The sequence below is a fragment of the Hyla sarda genome, chromosome 1 (assembly GCF_029499605.1).
Source record: "Hyla sarda isolate aHylSar1 chromosome 1, aHylSar1.hap1, whole genome shotgun sequence".
Lineage (NCBI taxonomy): Eukaryota > Metazoa > Chordata > Amphibia > Anura > Hylidae > Hyla > Hyla sarda.
In genome coordinates this window covers 441452196-441473372 of record NC_079189.1, presented here as the reverse complement: position 1 = coordinate 441473372, position 21177 = coordinate 441452196, and the positions used below count along the sequence as shown (strand labels likewise).

General features: G+C 44.0%; 1 protein-coding gene across 1 annotated transcript in view; it reads right to left on the bottom strand.

Annotated features, from left to right (window-relative positions):
* DGCR8 (DGCR8 microprocessor complex subunit) overlaps nt 1–11003 on the bottom strand; it is a 58172-nt gene extending 47169 nt beyond the window's left edge. The window contains exons 1-5 of the mRNA XM_056532633.1: nt 10748–11003; nt 6550–7543; nt 6092–6251; nt 3831–3973; nt 2004–2274 (exon numbers count right to left, since the gene is read on the bottom strand). Coding sequence (XP_056388608.1) covers nt 2004–2274; nt 3831–3973; nt 6092–6251; nt 6550–7281 — 1306 coding nt within the window. The 5' untranslated portion in view covers nt 7282–7543; nt 10748–11003. The remainder of the gene's footprint in view (nt 1–2003; nt 2275–3830; nt 3974–6091; nt 6252–6549; nt 7544–10747) is intronic.
* Nucleotides 11004–21177: the final 10174 nt, after the last annotated feature.

Genomic DNA, 21177 nt, shown 5'->3' with positions numbered 1-21177 from the left:
CCACCTATAACTTTCACTTTTCCGTATAAGCGGCAGTATGAGGGCAAATTTTTTGCACTGTGATCTGTACTTTTTATTGATATACCAAATTTACATATATAAATTTATTTATTTTTTATAAAAAAAAATTGGAATATGATGTGACAAAAAAAGCTGCAATTTAAGATTTTTAAAAAATTTCTTTTAAAGCCGTTCACCATACGGGATAATTAACAATATATTGTGATAGTTCAGACATTTACGCACACAGAGATACCAAATAGGTTTATTTTTAAGCTTTCTGGGGGGTAAAAAGGGACGTTTTACATTTTTATTGGGGTAGGGTATTTTTCTAATTTCTTTACCTTTTTATTTTTAAACACTTTATGTCCCCATAGGAGACTATGTATTGCAATCCTTTGATTGCTAATACTGTTCAGTGCTATGAATAAGGCATAGCACTGATCAGTTTTATCGGCGATCTTCTGCTCTGGTCTACTCAATCTCAGACCAGAGCAGAAGACCTCTGGAGAGGGCCAAAGGCAGGACCACCATTAAGGATGATCCGATCCACGGCGATCTGATCATCTATTTTAAAGAAAAACTGTCACCAAGTTCACCCACACTAAACCCAATACACTGGGTTATAGAGTGGTCAACAGGAGTCCATACATGGGTCACTTTTTTATGTTTTCTTGTTGCTGAGTTGTCGTCCGCTTAAGTTCCGCTGTTTACCCTTCACTTGCGCTCTGAAGGCGGGTCCCCCGCAGGCAGCCTTGCTTTGGGTCCAGGAGGAAGGGACCTTAGCCCGTCCCCTTTTTTCGCATATTCATTTTCCCCCTGAGCGCAGTACATCGGGAGAGCGATCTGTGCAGTGTAACTGCGCATGCGCTGGTCCCTCGCTACACCCTGTAGTACCTATTTCTGAAGTCTCGCTACTCCCGACTTCCGGGTGTAGCGAGGGACTGGCACATGTGCAGTTACACTTCACAGAGCGCTCTCCCAATGCGCTGGGCTCAAAGGAAAAATTTATATGCGAACAAGGGGGGGCAGGCTAAGGCCCCTTCCTCCGGGACCAAAGGCAAGGCTGCCGGGACCCAAGGCAAGTGAAGGGCAAACAGCGGAACTTTAGCGGACAACAACTCGATAACTAGAAAACACAAAAAAGTAAGTGACCCATTTATGGACTCCTGTTCACCCACACTATAACCTAGTGTATTGGGTTTAGTGTGGGTGAACTTGGTGACAGTTTTCCTTTAAGTGCTGCACTGCCGCAGATGCCATGATCTGCATTGATCACGGCATCTGAGGGGTTAATGGTGGACATCGTCGCGATTACTGATGTCCACCATTACCAGGGTCCGGTGCTCGCGGTCATGTTCATGACATAAATGTACGTCATGATGCGCTAAGTACCACCGTACCATGATGTGCATTTACGTCCAATGTCGTTAAGGGCAGCAAGTTATACTCAATGGATTCTTGAGGGGTTATATAAGTGGAAGAAAGTTTTGATGTGAAAAGACCATTCAATATAACATGGTGCCCTTACATAAGGTAACATTTCAGGGTATGACATTTATTTGGATCTGTGTTATATTCACTTGGTCAGAAATGTTAAGCATTACTCAAGCAATAGTCAAGCAGAATCTCATCCCAAAGTTAAAAGGGATATTCCAGCCCTATCCCCTCAAGTGCAGGGACACCAGTCTGCCATTGATGTGGAGCAGCGGACCTCCACACAGAGAAAAATCTGATTTTGTCAAAACTTTGCCTGCTATTGCATTACACACTGGCATAAACAAATAATACAGTTTTGCTGTAAGGATGTTGTCACTTTTGCATTTTATTGGATATAATTTCCAGGAACTAACCATCCAAGAATTATTGGATCTAATTCATTATCTATGTTGCTCATGGGATTAGATGTAAAAGCCTGTTACATACTGCTGGATAAGTCACACATAACAGTATACCATTTACCTAGTATTGGAAGTAATACTAGAAAATGTTTTTTGACTTACCAATGGATTCATCTTTGCAAACTTCCACTTTAGCCTTCACCTGACACAGTGCTCCCTGAGTGATTTCCACTGCTACCTCTTTATCATCTGGTGCTAAACTACCGGCAGCAGTGGAATCCGGCTCATCTGCACTTCTCTCTAAGGTTTTTTCACATGGAGAGTCTAATGGAAGACCTGCTAGAGAAGTGTCACTGTTTTGTTCCTTTTCTTCATTATCCTTCATTTTCTTGTAATGCAAACAAGGAATACTACTGATAGGAGGATCATGTTTCTGAAATGTCAAATAAAACAAGTAACCAGACAGTTCAATCTCTGGCATCACCCTTTCATTATGTGGTGACAAGTCATAACAGTAAGACAAAGCCATTGCTGGATTCATAATGGACTAATTGAAGCAACCCTGATGAAGCCATGGTATGATGAAACTGATAAGGTGCATCAGACCACACAGATATGAAGATGAGGAATTTGTATATTTTACCAGCACTCCTAACTTATATAGGGGGTTGATCAATGAATAGTCATCACTCTTAGTTGATGGATTCTTATTGTGCCTTTAAAAATAATGAAATACATTTGACAAGTTTTTATCACATCAGGTCTCATTCCTGAGACCGACTGCAATTGTTAATTATAATCCGGGGAAGTGGGTGGCAACACGCTTTACTCCCTGACCCGCAGATATGAACTTTTCACTACTTAAAAAGGGGTACTCAACCCCTAGGCATGTTATCCCCTATCCAAATGATGACTGATTGCGGGGGGTCCGGCCACTGGGACCCCTTGGGATCTCCAGGCAAGCACTGTGGTGTTCATGAACACGGAATCCTGAGGTTATCGTGTTCGTGACGTCATGCCACGCCCCTTCCATTCGTGTCATTGGGAGGGGCATGACGGCTAGTCCCATAGACATGAATAGAGGGGGCAAGGCATGACGTCAAGAACAATGAAGCCCCAGGCTTCGGTGGCCACAAAGCTGGCCTGGAGATGGCGAGGGTCCAAGTGTCCGGACCCCTCTCCACGATCAGACATGTTAATTCCCTATCCTTTAGATAGGGGATAAAAAGTCTAGGGGCGGAGTACCCCTTTTAATTGACAGCCAGGGATTTAGAAGCGCACTGCTGCGACCTTCCACAGCTTATGTCTAGCTATCGCAGCAGGTCTCAGGAGTGACAAAACTTGTCATGCTGGGTAACTTATTTGAACATTTTTTTTATGATAGTAGCTCTTAAATCTTTGCTAAGCTCTGTCCTTAAAAGGAGTATTCCAGTGTGGTACAAAGTAAAAAAAAAAAAAAAAAAAATTATATAATAAAAATAATAAAGTATGCCCGCAGACTGCTATTCCAACAGTTCCCAAATCTTTAAAAAAAAATAAAAATAATATTTTGCCACATTGCCATATGCACTCCATGTGGATCTGAAAATTCATGTGAATAGCAGATAAGTTTTTAAGTGCTGGAATAGCTTTACATGGCAGTATTTTGTATAAGCATTTAACCCTGTTCCATGCTCCAGGGCTTCTCCTCATTTTGGCTAATGTCAAATACTACAATATTGCCATGTGAAAGATTTTGCCGGATAACCCCTTTAAAGGCAGTCTCACTCGATGAAGGACAGCCTTTCCTATTTCAGCCAGTATGAAGAAACAGATGGCAGTCCCAGAATAAACTGATCACAATACTTGGGTAGAAGACGCTCTTTCAAATCGATACAAAAGCAACATTAAATCTATCAAAGCAAAAACAAACATGATGGACAAACAGTGACGGCATTTAAACTAAGAAATGTCGATAAGCGCCAGTCATTTTTTTTCCTGTCTACGTACTCTTATGCTTCCGGTCCCCAAAAAATAAGGCCTGGACCACGTGACTACTCGTGTTTCTCTATGTAAATAGACAGGAATGCCGGAGTTATGGAATGTCATGATCCATCCATCAGGTAAGGGTTCAGTAGGAGGGCGTCCACGACCTTCATATTGGAAAGGAAAATAAATACATTTTAGCATACCTGCGCAGCACATACATTCCATCATATCTACAGTAAACTAATCTTTGTTTAGAGACAAAACCAATCTGCATGATATATAGTACACTCCTACTGCTGAACTGGAGCCGTAGAGGAAGAAAATGGGACCAAGTAAAATTTTCCAATATACACATCCTCATTTTGCCTCTTCACACTAACTCTGGAGCTTGTAAAACAAGATGGGGGGCCTAAAGGGGAGCAAAGCTTAAAATGCTGTTAGTTTACATGCAGTTGGGCTTTGCAGCTGTACGAGTCTAGTGCTACATGGAAACCTCAGTTGCTTGACATTCTAACGATTATCAATGTGGTCACATTGTAGCTTATGACATAACGTAATCACTAGTTACCCAAAATCTAAAAGTTAATGGATTTTTGGTTGCGGTTGTGGCACACAAATTTCCCCGGTTGTGCAACCTCAAAGGGGTTCTCCAGAAAAATGACTTATTTTTTATTTATTTTTAAATCTAATCAGCGGGTGCAGAGGGGACCTGCTTTAGCCACTGACTGGCTGAGCAGGTGTGTGACATCACATTCTCAAACCCAGAAGCACCGGACAGCAGGGAACTGAGCTCCATTATAATGGCGGGAGCCCTGGAGTGAGGATCACATACCTTTTTGCGTTGCCAATGGTCCTCTTTAATAAAATAAAAAATGTTCTCCACACCATCCCTTTCTGCAACAAGAAAAATAATAAACCTTAACTTACTGCCACTTCCATAGTCTGCCGATAATAGTCTCCCGTCCTTCCATCCGGTCTTTTTCCACATTCTGGGGCCATACATCTCACTGCACTGAGCTCGTCGCCAGCCACAGAAATGTCCTGCCACGGCGCTGATATGCTGAGGGGTAATGTCATGTAACAGGTCCGGGCCCCAGAATGCGAAAGAAGATCGGGGCGGAAGGACGGAAGACTGTTATCGTGCACTGGGGGAGCAGTTAAGTTAAGGTTTGTTATTTTTCTTTTTGCAGTCAGGGCAGAATGGAAAAAAAAATTTGAATCGTTGGATAACCTTGATAAAGGGGTACTTGATTTTTATCAACTGGTGCCAGAAAGTTAAACAAATGTGTAAATTACTTCCATTTAAATTAAAAATCTTATTCCTTCCAGTACTTATCAGCTGCTGTATACTACAGAGGAATTTCTTTTCTGCCTGACCACAGTGCTCTCTGCTCACACCTCTGTCCATTTTAGGAACTGTCCAGAGCAGGAGCAACTCCCCATAGCAAACCTATCATGTGGAAATTGATAAGACAAAGGAAATTCAAAAAGAAAAGAACTTCCTGTGGAGCATGCAGCAGCTGATAAGTACTTGAAGTGTTAAGATTTTTAAATAGAAGTAAATTTACAAATCTATTTAATTTTCTGGCACCAGTTGATTAAAAAAAAAAATTCCAGGAGATTTGATGCGCAGGATTTTCTGCTGCAGATTTCAATGTAAGCTAAATGACTGAGCACAGCTTCTAATCTGCAGTTACAAATCCTGTGCATCAAATCTGCACAGGGTCCTTAAAGATTTGTTGTGAAAGGTTTGTAGCTTTACAATGCACACGTCGTTATTGAACATGGCCTGCTCTTCTAGAAAACTCATGTTGCTGCTTTTAAAAGGAGTAGTCTACTGAAAAGTATTTCCAGTCCGTTGTGCCCGTGCAGCTGTTCCTTGGTCCGGTCCGGTCTTCTTCCGTGTGCACAAATCATCGCACTGCCCTCAGCCTATTACCGGCCGAGGTGGGACATTGCTGCGGCCGGTGATAGGCTGAGAGCAGTGTGACGATCCGTGCACACGGAAGAAGACCAGGCCAGAGGGCCGAACAGCTGTAGAGGTGCGACGGGGGAACGCAGGAAGGTGAGTGAAAGTTTGTTTTGTTTTTTGCAGTCCGGGCACAACGGACGGGAAAAACTTCTCAGTACACTTCTCCTTTAAATCAGTGCAGAGAGGTAGAACCAGGATGTAGGGGTTAAAAAAAATGCATATACTTGGGCACCAGTCTTTGAATTTGTTGAATCTCTTAATGTCCTATCATGTAGCTAGCACTAATGCACAGAACACAAGCTGTCCTTACTTTTCAAAACAGTTTTTATTTTGGTTATCATTGGCTGAACACTGGTCTCGCCATCTGAATGGTGGTCACTTTCTTCATCGTACTTTTCTTCCAGTCTTCTCTTCTTCGGGGTATGCAGGCCCTCCTCCAGCAGTGCATCCACATCGTTATCAAAATCATCCTGCAAAACAGACTATCAGGCAAGTCCCCTCCAAAGGCAGGAGAGGCAAACACTCCACTGAGCACAGACATGTACCTCCAATCTGCAGCTAGAAAGGATGGCAAAGAATGTCTACAAGACACTGTGACAACACAACACTCATATGTAGTCAGCAGTACACGAGAAACATATCAGACCAAGGCATGGTTAGAAAGCATGTGACAAAGCAGTGTTCATTATAAAGACAAATTGTAGAAATAAAAATGAAATGCTTCAAATTAGTAGGTTATGGGTGTATTGTTAGCACTTGCAAACATACCTCATAGTTGTATATCAGGGATTCGTCATCAATCTTATCTCTCTGAAGAATGGCATCCGATATAAACTCAGCAAACTCTGCTCCTTCCTCATCTACCTCCATCACATTCTCTGTGAAATCCTCCAAATCATCGAGAACGGCATATTCCACTTTCTTTTCCTGATCAGGTTCCGTCTCCTCATTTCTTTTATTTGAACTTTCATGATTATTGACAATTTTATCATTGCTCCTACCAGCAAAAGGACAAACATGCAACTCTCCATTGACAGTGTTATTGCTATCTATGGCTGTCTGATCCTCTGCCTCTGCGCCAGTGTACAGAACCTTCCTATCCTTGCTCTTACAACTCTCTGTAAAACTTACACTGATTTTAACATCTTTAAGCAATTTAAGATTAGGAGTAAACTTCTTAACTGCTGGTGCATGGCGAGCTGTTCTGGGACTTTGGTCACTTTGTAACTGATCTATCACTGTTGGATGACTCTTGTAAGAAGACGACCCTTTTGTGAGTAGCTGTGCTCCGTAGTTTAGCTGCAGGTCCCCAGCTGGGGTTTGTGACTGTCCATCACCACCAGAGCCAACGTCCATTACCTCTGCGTCACTGGACGTTTGCAGGGGAGGTGGTGGAGGCTCTTCATTTGGCGGCAGTGGTGGGGGACAAGCAGGTATGAGTTCCATTTCTTTGCTTCCAGGTTCATCAGGGAGAGGGGCTACATACTCACACTGATCCATATTCAATACTAAATCAGTACAACTAAAAACTACACAAATCAGTAAATTTCTACACTTAGTCCTTATAGGAGAATGTCCAATACAGTGGATATAGCATATCTCAATTGGCCACAGAAGATTCAGTTAAGCTGACTACATTGCTCTTTTCATTAATGTAGACAGCCTTCAGAAATACTGTCTCTATTACTGGAAATCACAATGTATTCAGCTTAAGAGGCGTTATCACTGAGAAGACATTGTTGTACTTCAAGCTTTCTGTTACCTGGAAGAAAAGACAGAGAGAAAGGGAAAAACAATGTCAGAAAAATTATAATAAACTGATCTGCCCTAATAAAAAGAAAAATGGCTATAAAACATCCATAATCCAAGAAATGCCACAAAACAAAGCTCATTCCTGTTTTTCTGTTGTGTTGTTAGTTCCAGAATCATATTAAATGGAGTCAGAATGCCATTCAAAACAGTCTTATTGACTTTAGTTTAAAGAAAAAGGTGGAAATCTCTCCGTTTTTCTCTCTCGACATTATGTGTGTCAAAGAGCTGAGGAACAGCAACGAGACACCTAGGGCCCGATTACATAAGTCAAAAATCAGAGACTTGCGCTTGTTTAAAGTGCGTGGGCAGTGCCGTACATTTTATCTCTGGATTGTTTGCGTTGGCCACACATCCCCTAATTACTCAGAGAGATGAGTGGTCAAATTATTATTATTTTTTTAATACTTTTACAAAGAAATCATCAGCGCTTGCTTGACATTAGCCAATCACAGACCCTATAACACAAAGTGATATTGGCCTGTTTGGTCACTAATGGCCCCGTGTTACAGGGCCCTTACACCGAAGGCTTACTTCATGCAGCTGCATGTTAAACCCATGTACGGGGACATCTGGGAAAAAGCCACACACTATTAGATCACCACCAGATCCCACTGAAATCAGCATGATCAGCTGACTTTGATCCAACAGTCATGCACGGCAACCTTTAGCCAATCCTACATAGTTTAAGAGAACCTGTCCGGTTACAGTTGCTTTCATTTACACTCACACCGCGGCCATGAGTGAGGCCCTATGAACCTGACAGGTTCTTTATAATGGGGGTTGTGCAGCATCTCTCTGTTCCATGCCAATGTCAGATTGGCCGGCAAGACAATGATGCACGCCGAGGAGGACAGTTGCCAAGGCAACCTTCTGACGCCAAGTGGGTATCCTGCACTGTCTTGTATAAATTAATAGGCCACAAGCATGATACCTGCCAGACTTCAGATGGTTGCCTCGCCAACTGTTCCGGGTGACATGCAGCAGCATCTCTAGGCATGTGCACAATACTTAATTGTCCTCCCCCCATACCAAACAGCGTCTCTCCGCACCCAATGTCAGGAAAAGTGAGAGAGAGAGCAAAAATGGACAACACCTTTGAAAGCCACCCAGCCCTACATGCAAAGTAGCATTTTTAGGATAAGTTCACACATTGTAAAATGCCAAGAAAAAAAACTGCAGTAAAAAAGGTATAAAAAGCAGCATTTAAAAAAAATCTAATACTGTGTTCACACATTGTAAAAGAAAAACTGCAGTAATTCCAAGGCTGCTGATTTTTTTCTTTTTTTACAAAGTGTGAACTGAATTAAAAAAGCGCTGCTTTTTATACCTATTTTACTGCATTTTTTTTGTTAATAATTTGTTTACAATGTGTGAACTTGGCCTCATTTTTCACCTGATCACTATCACAGCTAGAATCTGCACAACCTTTCTGTCCACACCATGTTTTGGCAGCTTGGAAGGGCTCATTCACACTGCCGTCAGGCTACATTAGGTGGAGTTCCGTCAGCAGTTCTGTCCAGTTTCTCTGCTAAAATCCTGTAAAATTACCGGGTCACCGACAGACCCCATGCAATGAATGGGGGCCGCTGGGACCTGGTAGTAGCTGTTTCCATCCGAACCGTTCCAAACAGGTCGGATGCAAACAGTTTTGTCAACATAGCCTTAGAAGGTCCAAAGTATAGGAGAATCAGCACAGGATGGCCTCTAGTGCGGTGCACAATATCCGCCAGCTTGCCAATGCTGGATTCAGCACCAAGCACAAAGTCCGGTTGAACGCAGGCTATAAAACTTTATTGCATCAGAGCATACAAATGCGAAGTTTCGGCTAGTGAGCCTTGAGAAAGGCTCGTCGCATTTGTATGCTCTGATGCAATAAAGTTTTATAGCCTGCATTCAACCGGACCTCGTGATTGGTAGTGTATCCTGGAATGGGGACTTAAGTCTTAGGGTACGTTCACACTATGGAATTCCAAGGCGTGAACATAACATTAGTGTGAATGGGTCTCCGCGAGACCCGTTCACACTGCGGAAATTGTTCAGCGCAAAGAAAGAACATGTTCATTCTTGCACGGATTCCGCGAGCACTGTATAGCCGTCAATGGTGACGACTCAGTGCCCCGCAGCCCTAGCGCCGAGGCATTTTCGGCGGCAGCCACCAGACGGAATCTCTGCTCGTGGAATTCAGCGAGCGGAGATTCTGCAGTGTGAATGCACCCTTAGAAGGTACTTTTTTTTTTTTTTTTTTTTTTTTTTTTTACTCTTTTTCTACCAGTATTTCCCAACAAGGGAGCCTCCAGCTGTTTCAAAACTACAACTCCCCGCATGCCCGGACGGGCATGCTGGTAGTTGTAGTTTTGCAACAGAATGGATACTGAAATGCATACAGCATGGCTCAGTGTACCGGGTCTATACAAAGCCGAAACAAGTCAGAATAATTTCTCTTTGTGCGATTCGGATTTAGTTGATTCCCTCATTTCTGTTATCCCATAGACCCTAATGTCATTTTAGGTGATCAACAACACACGATGGCTGTCATTGCACCGTATTTTATGATTAACCTAGAAAAAGTCATAAAAAATAAATAAATCAGGATCCCCCCCCCCCCCCCCCCAAATCTGTTTTGCTCTTTATAGAGTAGATGGTTTTACCTTGTGTTACACCACCATGTCAGGCTGACTACCTAGACGTAGCAGGCAGCATATAGTGACTAGGATAAAGACAATGCTATAATCTGTATGTCAGTGTATCCCAACCAGGGTGCCTCCAGCTGTAACAAAACAACAACTCCCAGCATGCCCGGATAGCCAAAGCTTTTCAGGCATGCTGGAAGTTGTAGTTTTGCAACAGCTGGAGGCACTCTGGTTGGGAAACACTGGTGTATGTAATGGAGATAGTAGTAATGGAGTCCCATGTAGTCAGGGATGACAGATTGCAGCAGTGGGGTTACAGGGACGTGGGTCTCCTCAGCAGTCACTACTAGTAAGGTGTCTCCATGTCACAGTCACCAGGGCTGCACACTGCGGGGGTCCCCTATAGCAGGCGGAGGGGAGGGGGGGTGCCTTATAGAGGCCTCCAGTCCCCAACTACTTCACAAGTCATCAGCCGTAAAGCGTAGCTAGAGCCGTCAGTGACCTCACCCGGCCTCACCACTCACCTCCTGAACGAGGCTTTCGGTCCCCTATCACCATCCCTCAACCTGAGAGAAACCCATCGCCATCTTGCATAGACCAGCCGGCTCCAGACAACCGCATCGATTCGTTCACCAATCAGGGAGGAGGAATGGCGCCTGGTGCAGCCCATCAGCCAGTAGCGGCCTGCCACGTCATTAGTGCTAGGAAGCGCTTCTCCAATTCGGTTGCGGAATAGGCAGGACGTCTGGTTAGGGGCAGCCAATAGGAGAGCAGCCTGTGGGGACACGGTGATGTGAATAGGAGAGTGTGATACAGCTCACCTCTTTCTGAGGTTCTGCGCTTTTTATGCGGGTATACGATGCGGTGTCCGGAGGCAACAGGTTCCTGTTCTCCTATATGTATGCACGGTGACTGGGCGGCCACAATCTTTGCTGTTCGCGGCTGATATCGTGGGGTAATAGGAGGGTTGGAAGTTAGGTTGGGTTCACACCACGTTTTTGCGATAAAAGTTCCCGTATCAGGTTTCCTAATGGATTCCTCAAAACCTGACTAGGTGCATGCACACCACGTTTGTGCAATACAGTTCCCGTATACGTTTTCAGTGTGAAAACCGTGCGGAACCGTATTGAAAACCGCATGCATTGACTCTCCATTGAAAACCGTATGCCAAAAGATGCATCAGGTTGTGTCCGTTTTGCATACTATACGGTTTTGTCAGTTTTTTTCCTGTACCCAAAAGTAGTCTACGGCTGGATTCACACTACGGTTTGTCATTACGGTTCCCGTATATGGCTGGGAGGAGGGGTGGGCGGAGCTTAATCGCCGTATTCGGGAACCATAGTTAATGTATGTCTATGAGCCGACCGGAGTGAACCGCAGCCTCCGGTCGGCTGCTTTTTCGGCCGTATGCGGTTTCCCGACCGCAAGAAAAACGTGGTCGACCACGTTTTTGCTTGCGGTCGGGAAACCGCATATGGCCGAAAAAGCAGCCGACCGGAGGCTGCGGTTCACTCCGGTCGGCTCATAGACATACATTAACTGCGGTTCCCTATACGGCTGAGTGCGGGTGCCGTGATTAAGCCCCGCCCACCCCTCCTCCCAGCCGTATATGGAAACCGTAATTACAAACCGCAGTGTGAACCCAGCCTACCACGGTTTTTGGTCCGGTGAAAAACTATTAAACCGTATACATTTTTTTTTTTTTAACATGGGAGTCAATGGGAACCGTACAGAACCTTATGTGCATATGGTTCCATCCGGTTTTCACCATACGTTTTTTTGACTTTGCACAGTTTTTTGGGGGGGAATTTCAATCAAACAAGTGAAACTTTATTCAAAATGGAGTGAAACGTTAAAAACGTATACACCATTTTTTTTGAAACTGTATACATTTTTTAACTGTATACGGGTTGAAATTTGTACACACGTTTTCATACAGTTTGGTCAGGTTTTGAGGAATCCGTTTTTCATCAAAAACCTGATACGGGAACTGTATTGCAAAAACGTGGTGTGAATGCAGCCTAAACTGTATCAAAACGTGTATAAATTTTAATCCGTATACGATTTGAAAAATGATATCCAGTTGCAGCCGTTTTTTAAGAAAAAAAAGTATATGTTTTTAACTTTTTGCTCCATTATGAATAAAGTTTCACTTGTTTGATTGAAATTCCAAGAAAAAAAAACTATGCAAAGTCAAAAACCATATGATGAAAACCGGACGGAACTGTATGCACATACGGTTCTGTACAGTTCCCATTGACTCCCACATAAGTTTCAATACAGTTTTTAACCCAGACCAAAAACCGTGGTAGGCTGTGGTTTTTGGTATGGCAAAAAAATTGACAAAACCATACAGGATGCAAACCGACACAACCTGATGCATCTTTTGGCATAAGGGTTTCAATGTAGAATCAATGCATACGGTTTTTTAACCCCTTAAGGACCAGGCCATTTTACACCTTAGGACCCGGCCATTTTTTGCACATCTGACCACTGTCACTTTAAACATTAATAATTCTGGGATGCTTTTAGTTATCATTCTGATTCCGAGATTGTTTTTTCGTGACATAGTCTACTTTAACATAGTGGTAAAATTTTGGGGTAACTTGCATCCTTTCTTGGTGAAAAATCCCAAAATTTTATGAAAAATTTGAAAATTTAGCATTTTTCTAACTTTGAAGCTCTCTGCTTGTAAGGAAAATGGATATTCCAAATATTTTTTTTAATTTTATTCACATATACAATATGTCTACTTTATGTATACATCATAAAATTGACGTGTTTTTACTTTTGGAAGACACCAGAGGGCTTCAAAGTTCAGCAGCAATTTTCAAATTTTTCACAAAATTTTCAAACTCACTATTTTTCAGGAACCAGTTCAGGTTTGAAGTGGATTTGAAGGGTCTTCATATTAGAAATACCCCACAAATGACCCCATTATAAAAACTGCACCCCCCAAAGTATTCAAAATGACATTCAGTCAGCATTTTAACCCTTTAGGTGTTTCACAGGAATAGCAGCAAAGTGAAGGAGAAAATTCACAATCTTCATTTTTTACACTCGCATTTTCTTGTAGACCCAATTTTTGAATTTTTACAAGGGGTAAAAGGAGAAAATGTATACTCATATTTGTAGCCCAATTTCTCTCGAGTAAGCATATACCTCATATGTCTATGTAAAGTGTTCGGCGGGTGCAGTAGAGGGCTCAGCAGCGAAGGAGCGACAAGGGGATTTTGGAGAGTACGTTTTTCTGAAATGGTTTTTGGGGGGCATGTTGCATTTAGGAAGCCCCTATGGTGCCAGAACAGCAAAAAAAAAACACATGGCATACCATTTTGAAAACTAGACCCCTTGAGGAACGTAACAAGGAATTAAGTGAGCCTTAATACCCCACAGGTGTTTCACGACTTTTGCATATGTAAAAAAAAAAAAGTCACTAAAATGTGTGTTTCCCCCCAAATTTCACATTTTTGCAAGGGTTAATAGCAGAAAATACCCCCCAAAATTTGTAACCCCATCTCTTTTGAGTATGAAGGTACCCCATAAGTTGACCTGAAGTGCACTACGGGCGAACTACAATGCTCAGAAGAGGAGTCATATTTGGCTTTTTGAGAGCAAATTTTGCTCGGGGGCATGCCGCATTTAGGAAGCCCCTATTATGCCAGGACAGCAAAATAACCTCCACATGGCATACCATTTTGGAAACTAGACCCCCTTAAGGAACGTAACAAGGGGTACAGTGAGCATTTACCCCCACTGGTGTCTGTCAGATCTTTGGAGCAGTGGGCTGTACAAAAATTTTTTTTTGCACAGCCCACTGTTCCAAAGATCTGTCAGACACCAGTGGGGTGTAAATTCTCACTGCACCCCTTATTACATTCCGTGAGGGGTGTAGTTTCCAAAATGGGGTCACATATTTTTTTTTTTTTTTGCGTTTGTCAAAACTGCTGTAACAATCAGCCACCCCTGTGCAAATCACCTCAAATGTACATGTGCACTCTCCCTTCTGGGCCTTGTGCGCCCCCAGAGCACTTTACGCCCACATATGGGGTATCTCCGTAGTCGGGAGAAACTGCAATACAAATTTTGGGGGGCTTTTTTCCCTTTTACCTCTTGTCAAAATGAAAAGTATAGGGCAACACCAGCATGTTAGTGTAAAAATTTTTTTTTTTTTACACTAACAGGCTGGTGTAGACCCCAACTTCCCCTTTTCATAAGGGGTGAAAGGATAAAAAGCCCCCCAAAATTTGTTAGGCAATTTCTCCCGAGTACGGCGATACCCCATATGTGGCCCTAAACTGTTGCCTTGAAATACGACAGGGCTCCAAAGTGAGAGCGCCATGCGCATTTGAGACCTGAATTAGGGATTTGCATAGGGGTGGACATAGGGGTATTCTACGCCAGCGATTCCCAAACAGGGTGCTTCCAGCTGTTGCAAAACTCCCAGCATGCTTGGACAGTCAACGGATGTCCGGCAATACTGGGAGTTGTTTTGCAACAGCTGGAGGCTCCATTTTGGAAACAGTGGCGTACCGGACGTTTTTCATTTTTATTGGGGAGGGGGGCTGTGTAGGAGTATGTGTATATGTAGTGTTTTTTACTTTTTATTTTATTTTGTGTTAGTGTAGTGTTTTTAGGGTGCAGTCACACGGGCGGGGGATTACAGCGAGTTTCCCGCTGCGAGTTTGAGCTGCCGCACAAAATTTGCTGCATCGCAAACTTGCAGCCTGATACTCACTGTAAGCCCCCTGCCCATGTGAATGTACCCTGTACATTCACAGGGGGTGGGAACCTCCAGCTGTTGCAAAACTACAACTCCCAGCATGTATGGTCTATCAGTGCATGCTGGTAGTTATAGTTTTGCAACAGCTGGAGGCGCACGGGTTGGGAAGCACTGAGTTAGGAAACAGACAATGTTTCCCAACCAGTGTGCCTCCAGTTGTTGCAAAACCACAACTCCCAGCATGCCCAGGCAGCCGAAGGGCATATTGGGAGTAGTGGTTACGCAACAGCTGGAGGAGAACAGTTTGGGGACCACTGTGTAGTGGTGTCCAAGCTGTAGCCCTCCAGATGTTGCAAAACTACAACTCCCAGTATGCCAAAACTGTCCAGGCATGCTGGGAGTTGTAGTTCTGCAACATCTGAAGGGCAAGATGTTACAGAACTACAACTCCCAGCATGCCTGGAGAGTAAGGGCATGCTGAGGATGTGTAGTTTTGCAACATCTGGAAGGGCACAGTGGTCTCCAAACTGTGGACCTCCAGATGTTGCAAAACTGCAACTCCCAGCATGCCCAGACGCCAAGGGCTGTCTGGGCATGCTGGGAGTTGTAGTTTACAGGGTCCCATTACAGCAATGCATGTCGCTTTACGGCGACGTGCATTGCTGTAAAGGGCCCGACCGCGGCTGAAGATCTACTCACCTGTCGCCGCCGCCGCCATCTTCATCGCCGGGATTCGGGTCTTCAGGGACGAGGTAAGTACCGGGGCCGGTCCCCAGCACTCCCCCGTCCCCCGCCGCGTCTTCCGGTCTTCCTCCCATCCTCTCCGGACGTCCAGGGGCCGGGCAGGACGGGAGGAAGTAACCGCCCAAACCCCCCCCCCCCCCGCCGCGATTGGTCGGTTAACTAACCGAAGAATCGCAGGGGATCGCTCCTATACTTTAGCATGGTCCTGGCTGTCTGTGACAGCCGGGATCATGCAAAATTACCGGGCGGTCGGGTACCAGAGACCCGATCAGCCGGGTATCACCGCAGATCGCAGGGGCGATTTCCCTACATGGCCCCCCTCGGCGTTTGCCCTGGATGCCTGCTGAAGGATTTCAGCAGGCATCCGCTTCCGATCTCTGCCCGGGGCGCGGCAGAGACCGGAGAAACACCAGGACGTACTAGTACGTCCTGGGTCCTTAAAGCCCAGGGTGCCAGGACGTTCTAGTACGTCCTGGGTCCTTAAGACGTTAATGACCAAGCCCATTTTCACCTTAGGGACCAGGCCAATTTTATTTTTGCGTTTTCGTTTTTTCCTCCTCGCCTTCTAAAATCCATAACTCCTTTATATTTCCATCTACAGACCCATATAAGGGCTTGTTTTTTTCATGACCAATTGTACTTTGTAATGAAACCCCTCATTTTACCATAAAATGTACGGCGAACCCCCCCAAAAAATATTTTTAGGGAGGAAATTTAAATGAGAACCCAAATTTTGCACATTTTGGAGGGTTTTGTTTTCACACTATACACTTTACGGTAAAAATGACGTGTTCTTTATTCTATGGGTCAATACGATTAAAATGATACCCATGGCTAGATACTTTTATATTTTTGTGCCACTTAAAAAAAATCAAACTTTTTGTACAAAATCAGTAATCTAAAATCGCTCTATTTTGACCACCTATAACTTTTTCATTTTTCCGTATATGGTATGAGGGCTAATTTTTTGCGCCATCATCTGTACTTTTTTTAGATACCACATTTGCATATATAAAACTTTTTTTTTTTTTTTAAGTAAAGGTTTATTAAATTTTACATGGTAAGAGAACAAGTCAGTAACAGTCATCAGTAAATGCCATATCACCATGCAAGAAAAGCAATCAGGGCCGTAATCAGGGGACAGCACGTCTCAAGCAGTCAAAGTGGGTAGCCATTTGAGTAGCACATTATGGGAAGCATGAGAATGACCGGGCGGCTACAAGGTTCAAGTGCCCATAACAATATTCAATGTTGGAGTGCATCCGGACACTCATACTACAACTATACATTAGCCTTAAGAGAGATTAAGTGTGAGACATATGGTGGCAAAAACTGGTATTACAAAGAGTGTGGAGGAGAAGGAGTGGGAGAGAGCAAGGGAGAAAGAAGAGAAGATAATAGGAGAATAAAAGAAAGAAAGAAAGAAAGAGAGAGGTCTATAAGAGAAGGCGGGGAGGTAGGAGAGGCGAGAAAGGTATCACAGGCTTAAGGAAGGGACTTACCTTGCAAACCGGACACTCAACGGAGGAACCCCCTGAACTGGGCGACACCACACAAAGGACATGAGTGTTATAGATATTTAGTCTACTTAGAGGGGCCTGTTGTCTAGTGTGCCTGGAGGAAGTCAGGAGCAGACATGTAATCTAACCAGGGTTGCCATGTGTAATAGAATTTATCATAATGTCGTTTGGAGTCGGCTGTCAGTTCTTCCATCCTACAGACGTGGGATACTTCTTGCATCCAGGACGATACGGAGGGAGGGGTCACGGATTTCCACAACCTGGGGATTACAGTTCTGGCTGCCAATAGGAGGAAGAGGAGGAGTTTGCGGGAGTGACGGGGAAACGATGAGGGTATGATGGAGAGGAGAAGCAACTCTGGCGTCTTTCGGATCGGTGTGGAGACAAGGCGCAATATGATAGCTAAGACACCCGACCAGAACTCAGCAAGTGCTGGGCAGGCGAGCCAGACATGCAGCAATGTCCCTCCACCATTAGCACATCTCCAGCAAACATCAGGAAGAGTGGGGTAGATACGGGACAATAAGGACGGTACTCTGTACCATCTGGTAAGGATCTTATAATTTGTCTCTTGCGCCTTGCAAGAGATAGACATTTTATGACACGATGAGAGCGCCTTGCTCCAATCCTCATCCGAAAGGGGGTGCCCCAGCTCCCTCTCCCACGAGAACCGGAATGGTAGTGGGTCTGCGGAGATGTCATCGAGGAGGTGGGTATGCAAAACACTTATCTTCCTGGGAATGGGAGATGTGTCGGTGCAGAGCCGTTCAAGTTTTTTGAGTGGACGGTGTAGGTTTAGCCTCAGCTTATTGGCCTGATAAAAATGACACAATTGTGAGTATTGGAACATGTGTATGGGGGAAATGGGATTGTCTCCAAGGATGTCTGAGAGTGGTTTTAGTCCCAACGGAGTGAGCAAGGAACCCATAGTGGGGCTCTCCAAATGTGAAAGAGCAAGAAACATCTGGGGCATTTGGGCTGGAAGAAAGACGCTCGTGTTAAAAAGGGGCATTAGTGGGCCATCCGAGGAGAACAACGACGACCTCGAGAGGTATGTCGAGCGAGCATAAAGAATGGAGCGCGTTATGGGCGGGAGGCTGGAGGACAATCGGGAGCGGGGAGACCATTTTGGGAGCCATAACAATGATCTGGGATCCAGGCCCGCTAGCGAGTGTTCTAGAGTCACCCATTGTTTATCTCGACTATGGTGGAAGCTATCCAATACTCTTGTAAGGACTGCTGCCAGGTAATACGAGAGAGGGTCAGGGAGGGCAAGGCCTCCCTCGATTTTCTTTCTGATAAGGATGGATCTAGCTATTCGGGGATGTTTATGGGTGCATATATCAAACTTTTAGATCATTTATTATTATTATTATTATTTTTTTTTTTTTTTTATGTGACAAAAAGCAGCATTTTTGGACTTTGTTTTATTTTTTACGTTTACGCCATTCACCGTACGGGATCATTAACATAATATTTTGATAGTTCGGACATTTACGCACGCGGCGTTACCAAATATGTATATATTTTTTTTTTATTACGCTTTTTGGGGGTAAAATGGGAAAAACTGACAATTTTCATTTTTATTGGGGGAGGGGATTTTTCACTTTTTTTTATTTTTACATTTTTCAACTTTTTTTTTTTTTCACACTTCTTATGTCCCCATAGGGGACTATCCATAGCAATCCTTTGATTGCTAATACTGTGCAGTGCTATGCATAGGACACAGCACTGCTCAGTATTATCAGTGATCTTCTGCTCTGGTCTGCTCGATCGCAGACCAGAGCAGAAGACCCCGGGAGACGGCCGGAGCCAGGTGAGGGGACCTCCGGCCGCCATGCTGGATGATCGGATCGCTGCGGGCGATCCGATCATCCAATCAAAGTACCGCAATGCCGCAATCTGTATTGATCACGGCATCTGAGGGGTTAATGGCGGACATCCGCGCAATCGTGGATGTCGGCCATTACGGGCGGGTCCCCGGTCCCCTTCCGATGCTCTCGGTCATACACAGGACGTAAATGTACGTCCTGGTGTGGGAAGTCCCGCCAAACCAGGACATACATTTATGTCCGTTGTCGTTAAGGAGTTAATAAGGTTCCATACAGTTTTCTAATTGAAAGCATATAAGGGAACTGTAATGCAAAGACGTGGTGTGATCAGTATAATGGAGAAAGACATGTCAGATGTTTTTTTTGTTTTTTTTACCTCCCCTTAACCTCTTCAGGAGGCAGGGCCCTGCATCCTGAGTCCTTGGGAAGAGTGCAGACAACCTGTTCAAGCAAAAAAAAAAAAAAGAGGTGACAGAAAACACAATGTTTATTTTTCTATTTTTTTTTTTTTGCTTGAACATGTGCTGCACTCTTCCCCACCCCCTCAGCCCAACCCTATATAAGTAGTAGTTAGCTACACAAGGGCCATTTCTTTCCTAGCAGCCTCCCAGTCTGACTGGGAGAGCATGGTAAGTGAGCTATTACACCTTGTTCACACTGGTGTGGAGCTGTGCGGCGTCCGTTGCTGCCGTGGCGCCGTGTCTGCGGGGAGGTGCGACCCATAGACTGGTTTGAGTGACATTGGGGCCGCTCTGCCAGTGGGTCGTTCCCCCCCCGTGGGCACTGGTGTCGCGGCGGTGGTGGTCGCCGCCCAGTGGTACGCCATTTTATGCTAGGGACGTTAGGGACCCACTCTAAATAGGTGGCTTTGACGTGGCGAGTGGGCTTGTACTTTTTGATCAAAAATGTATACTAACAACCTGTTAGTTTTGATATTATGCTGAAAAGCAATCAGATCATTATACAAGATTGTAGATGTGCACCATGTCTGTTTTCTACTCGAATTCAAAAGTTATATTTTGTTTCCATCATTTACACTTTTAAAATAACAGAAAACAAAAAATTTGTGTCTGCAAAAGTTTGGGCACCCTGCAGAATTTATAGCATGCACCGCCCCCTTTGCAAAGCTGAGACCTGCCAGTGTCATGGATTGTTCTCAATCGTCATCTGGGAAGACCAGGTGATGTCAATCTCAAAGGTTTTAAATGCCCAGACTCATCTGACCTTGCCCCAACAATCAGCACCATGGGTTCTTCTAAGCAGTTGTCTAGAAATCTGAAACTGAAAATAGTTGACGCTCACAAAGCTGGAGAAGGCTAGCAAAATGTTTTCAGCTGTCAATATCCTCTGTTTGGAATGTAATTAAGAAATGGCAGTCATCAGGAGCAGTGGAAGTTAAATCAAGATCTGGAAGACAAAGAAAAATATCAGACAGAACAGCTCTCAGGATTGTGAGAAAAACAATTCAAAACTCACGTTTGACTGCACAATGCCTCCAGAAAGATCTGTCAGACACTGGAGTTTTTGTTCACTATTCCACTATAAAGAGATATTTGTACAAATATGGTCTTCATGGAATAGTCATCAGAAGAAAACCTCTTCTACATCGTCATCACAAAAATCAGCGTTTGAACTTTGCAAATGAACATATAGACAAGCCTGATGCATTTTGGAAACAAGTTCTGTGGACCGATGAGGTTAAAATTGAACTTTTTGGCCGGAATAAGCAAAGGTATGTTTGGAGAAGAAGGGGAACAGAATTAAATGCAAAGAACCTCTGTCCAACTGTTAAGCATGGGGTGGATCAATCATGCTTTGGGGTTGTATTGCAGCCAGTGGCACAAGGAACATCTGACGAGTAAAAGGAAAAATGGATTCAATAAAATTTCAGCAAATTTTGGATGCTAACTTGATGCCATCTGTGAAAAAGCTGAAGTTAAACAGAGGATGGCTTCTACAAATGTATAATGGCATCAATGAAAAATGGCAAACATGGATCTTTGCAGGCGCATGGACAGCAGTGGATAAAAGTTCATGGAGTCTTCAATACATATAGATGTTTATTTTAAGCACATAAAAGCAACGCGTTTCCTGCCCGTAGCGGGCACTTCATCAGGCAAGTGTGCATGTATACA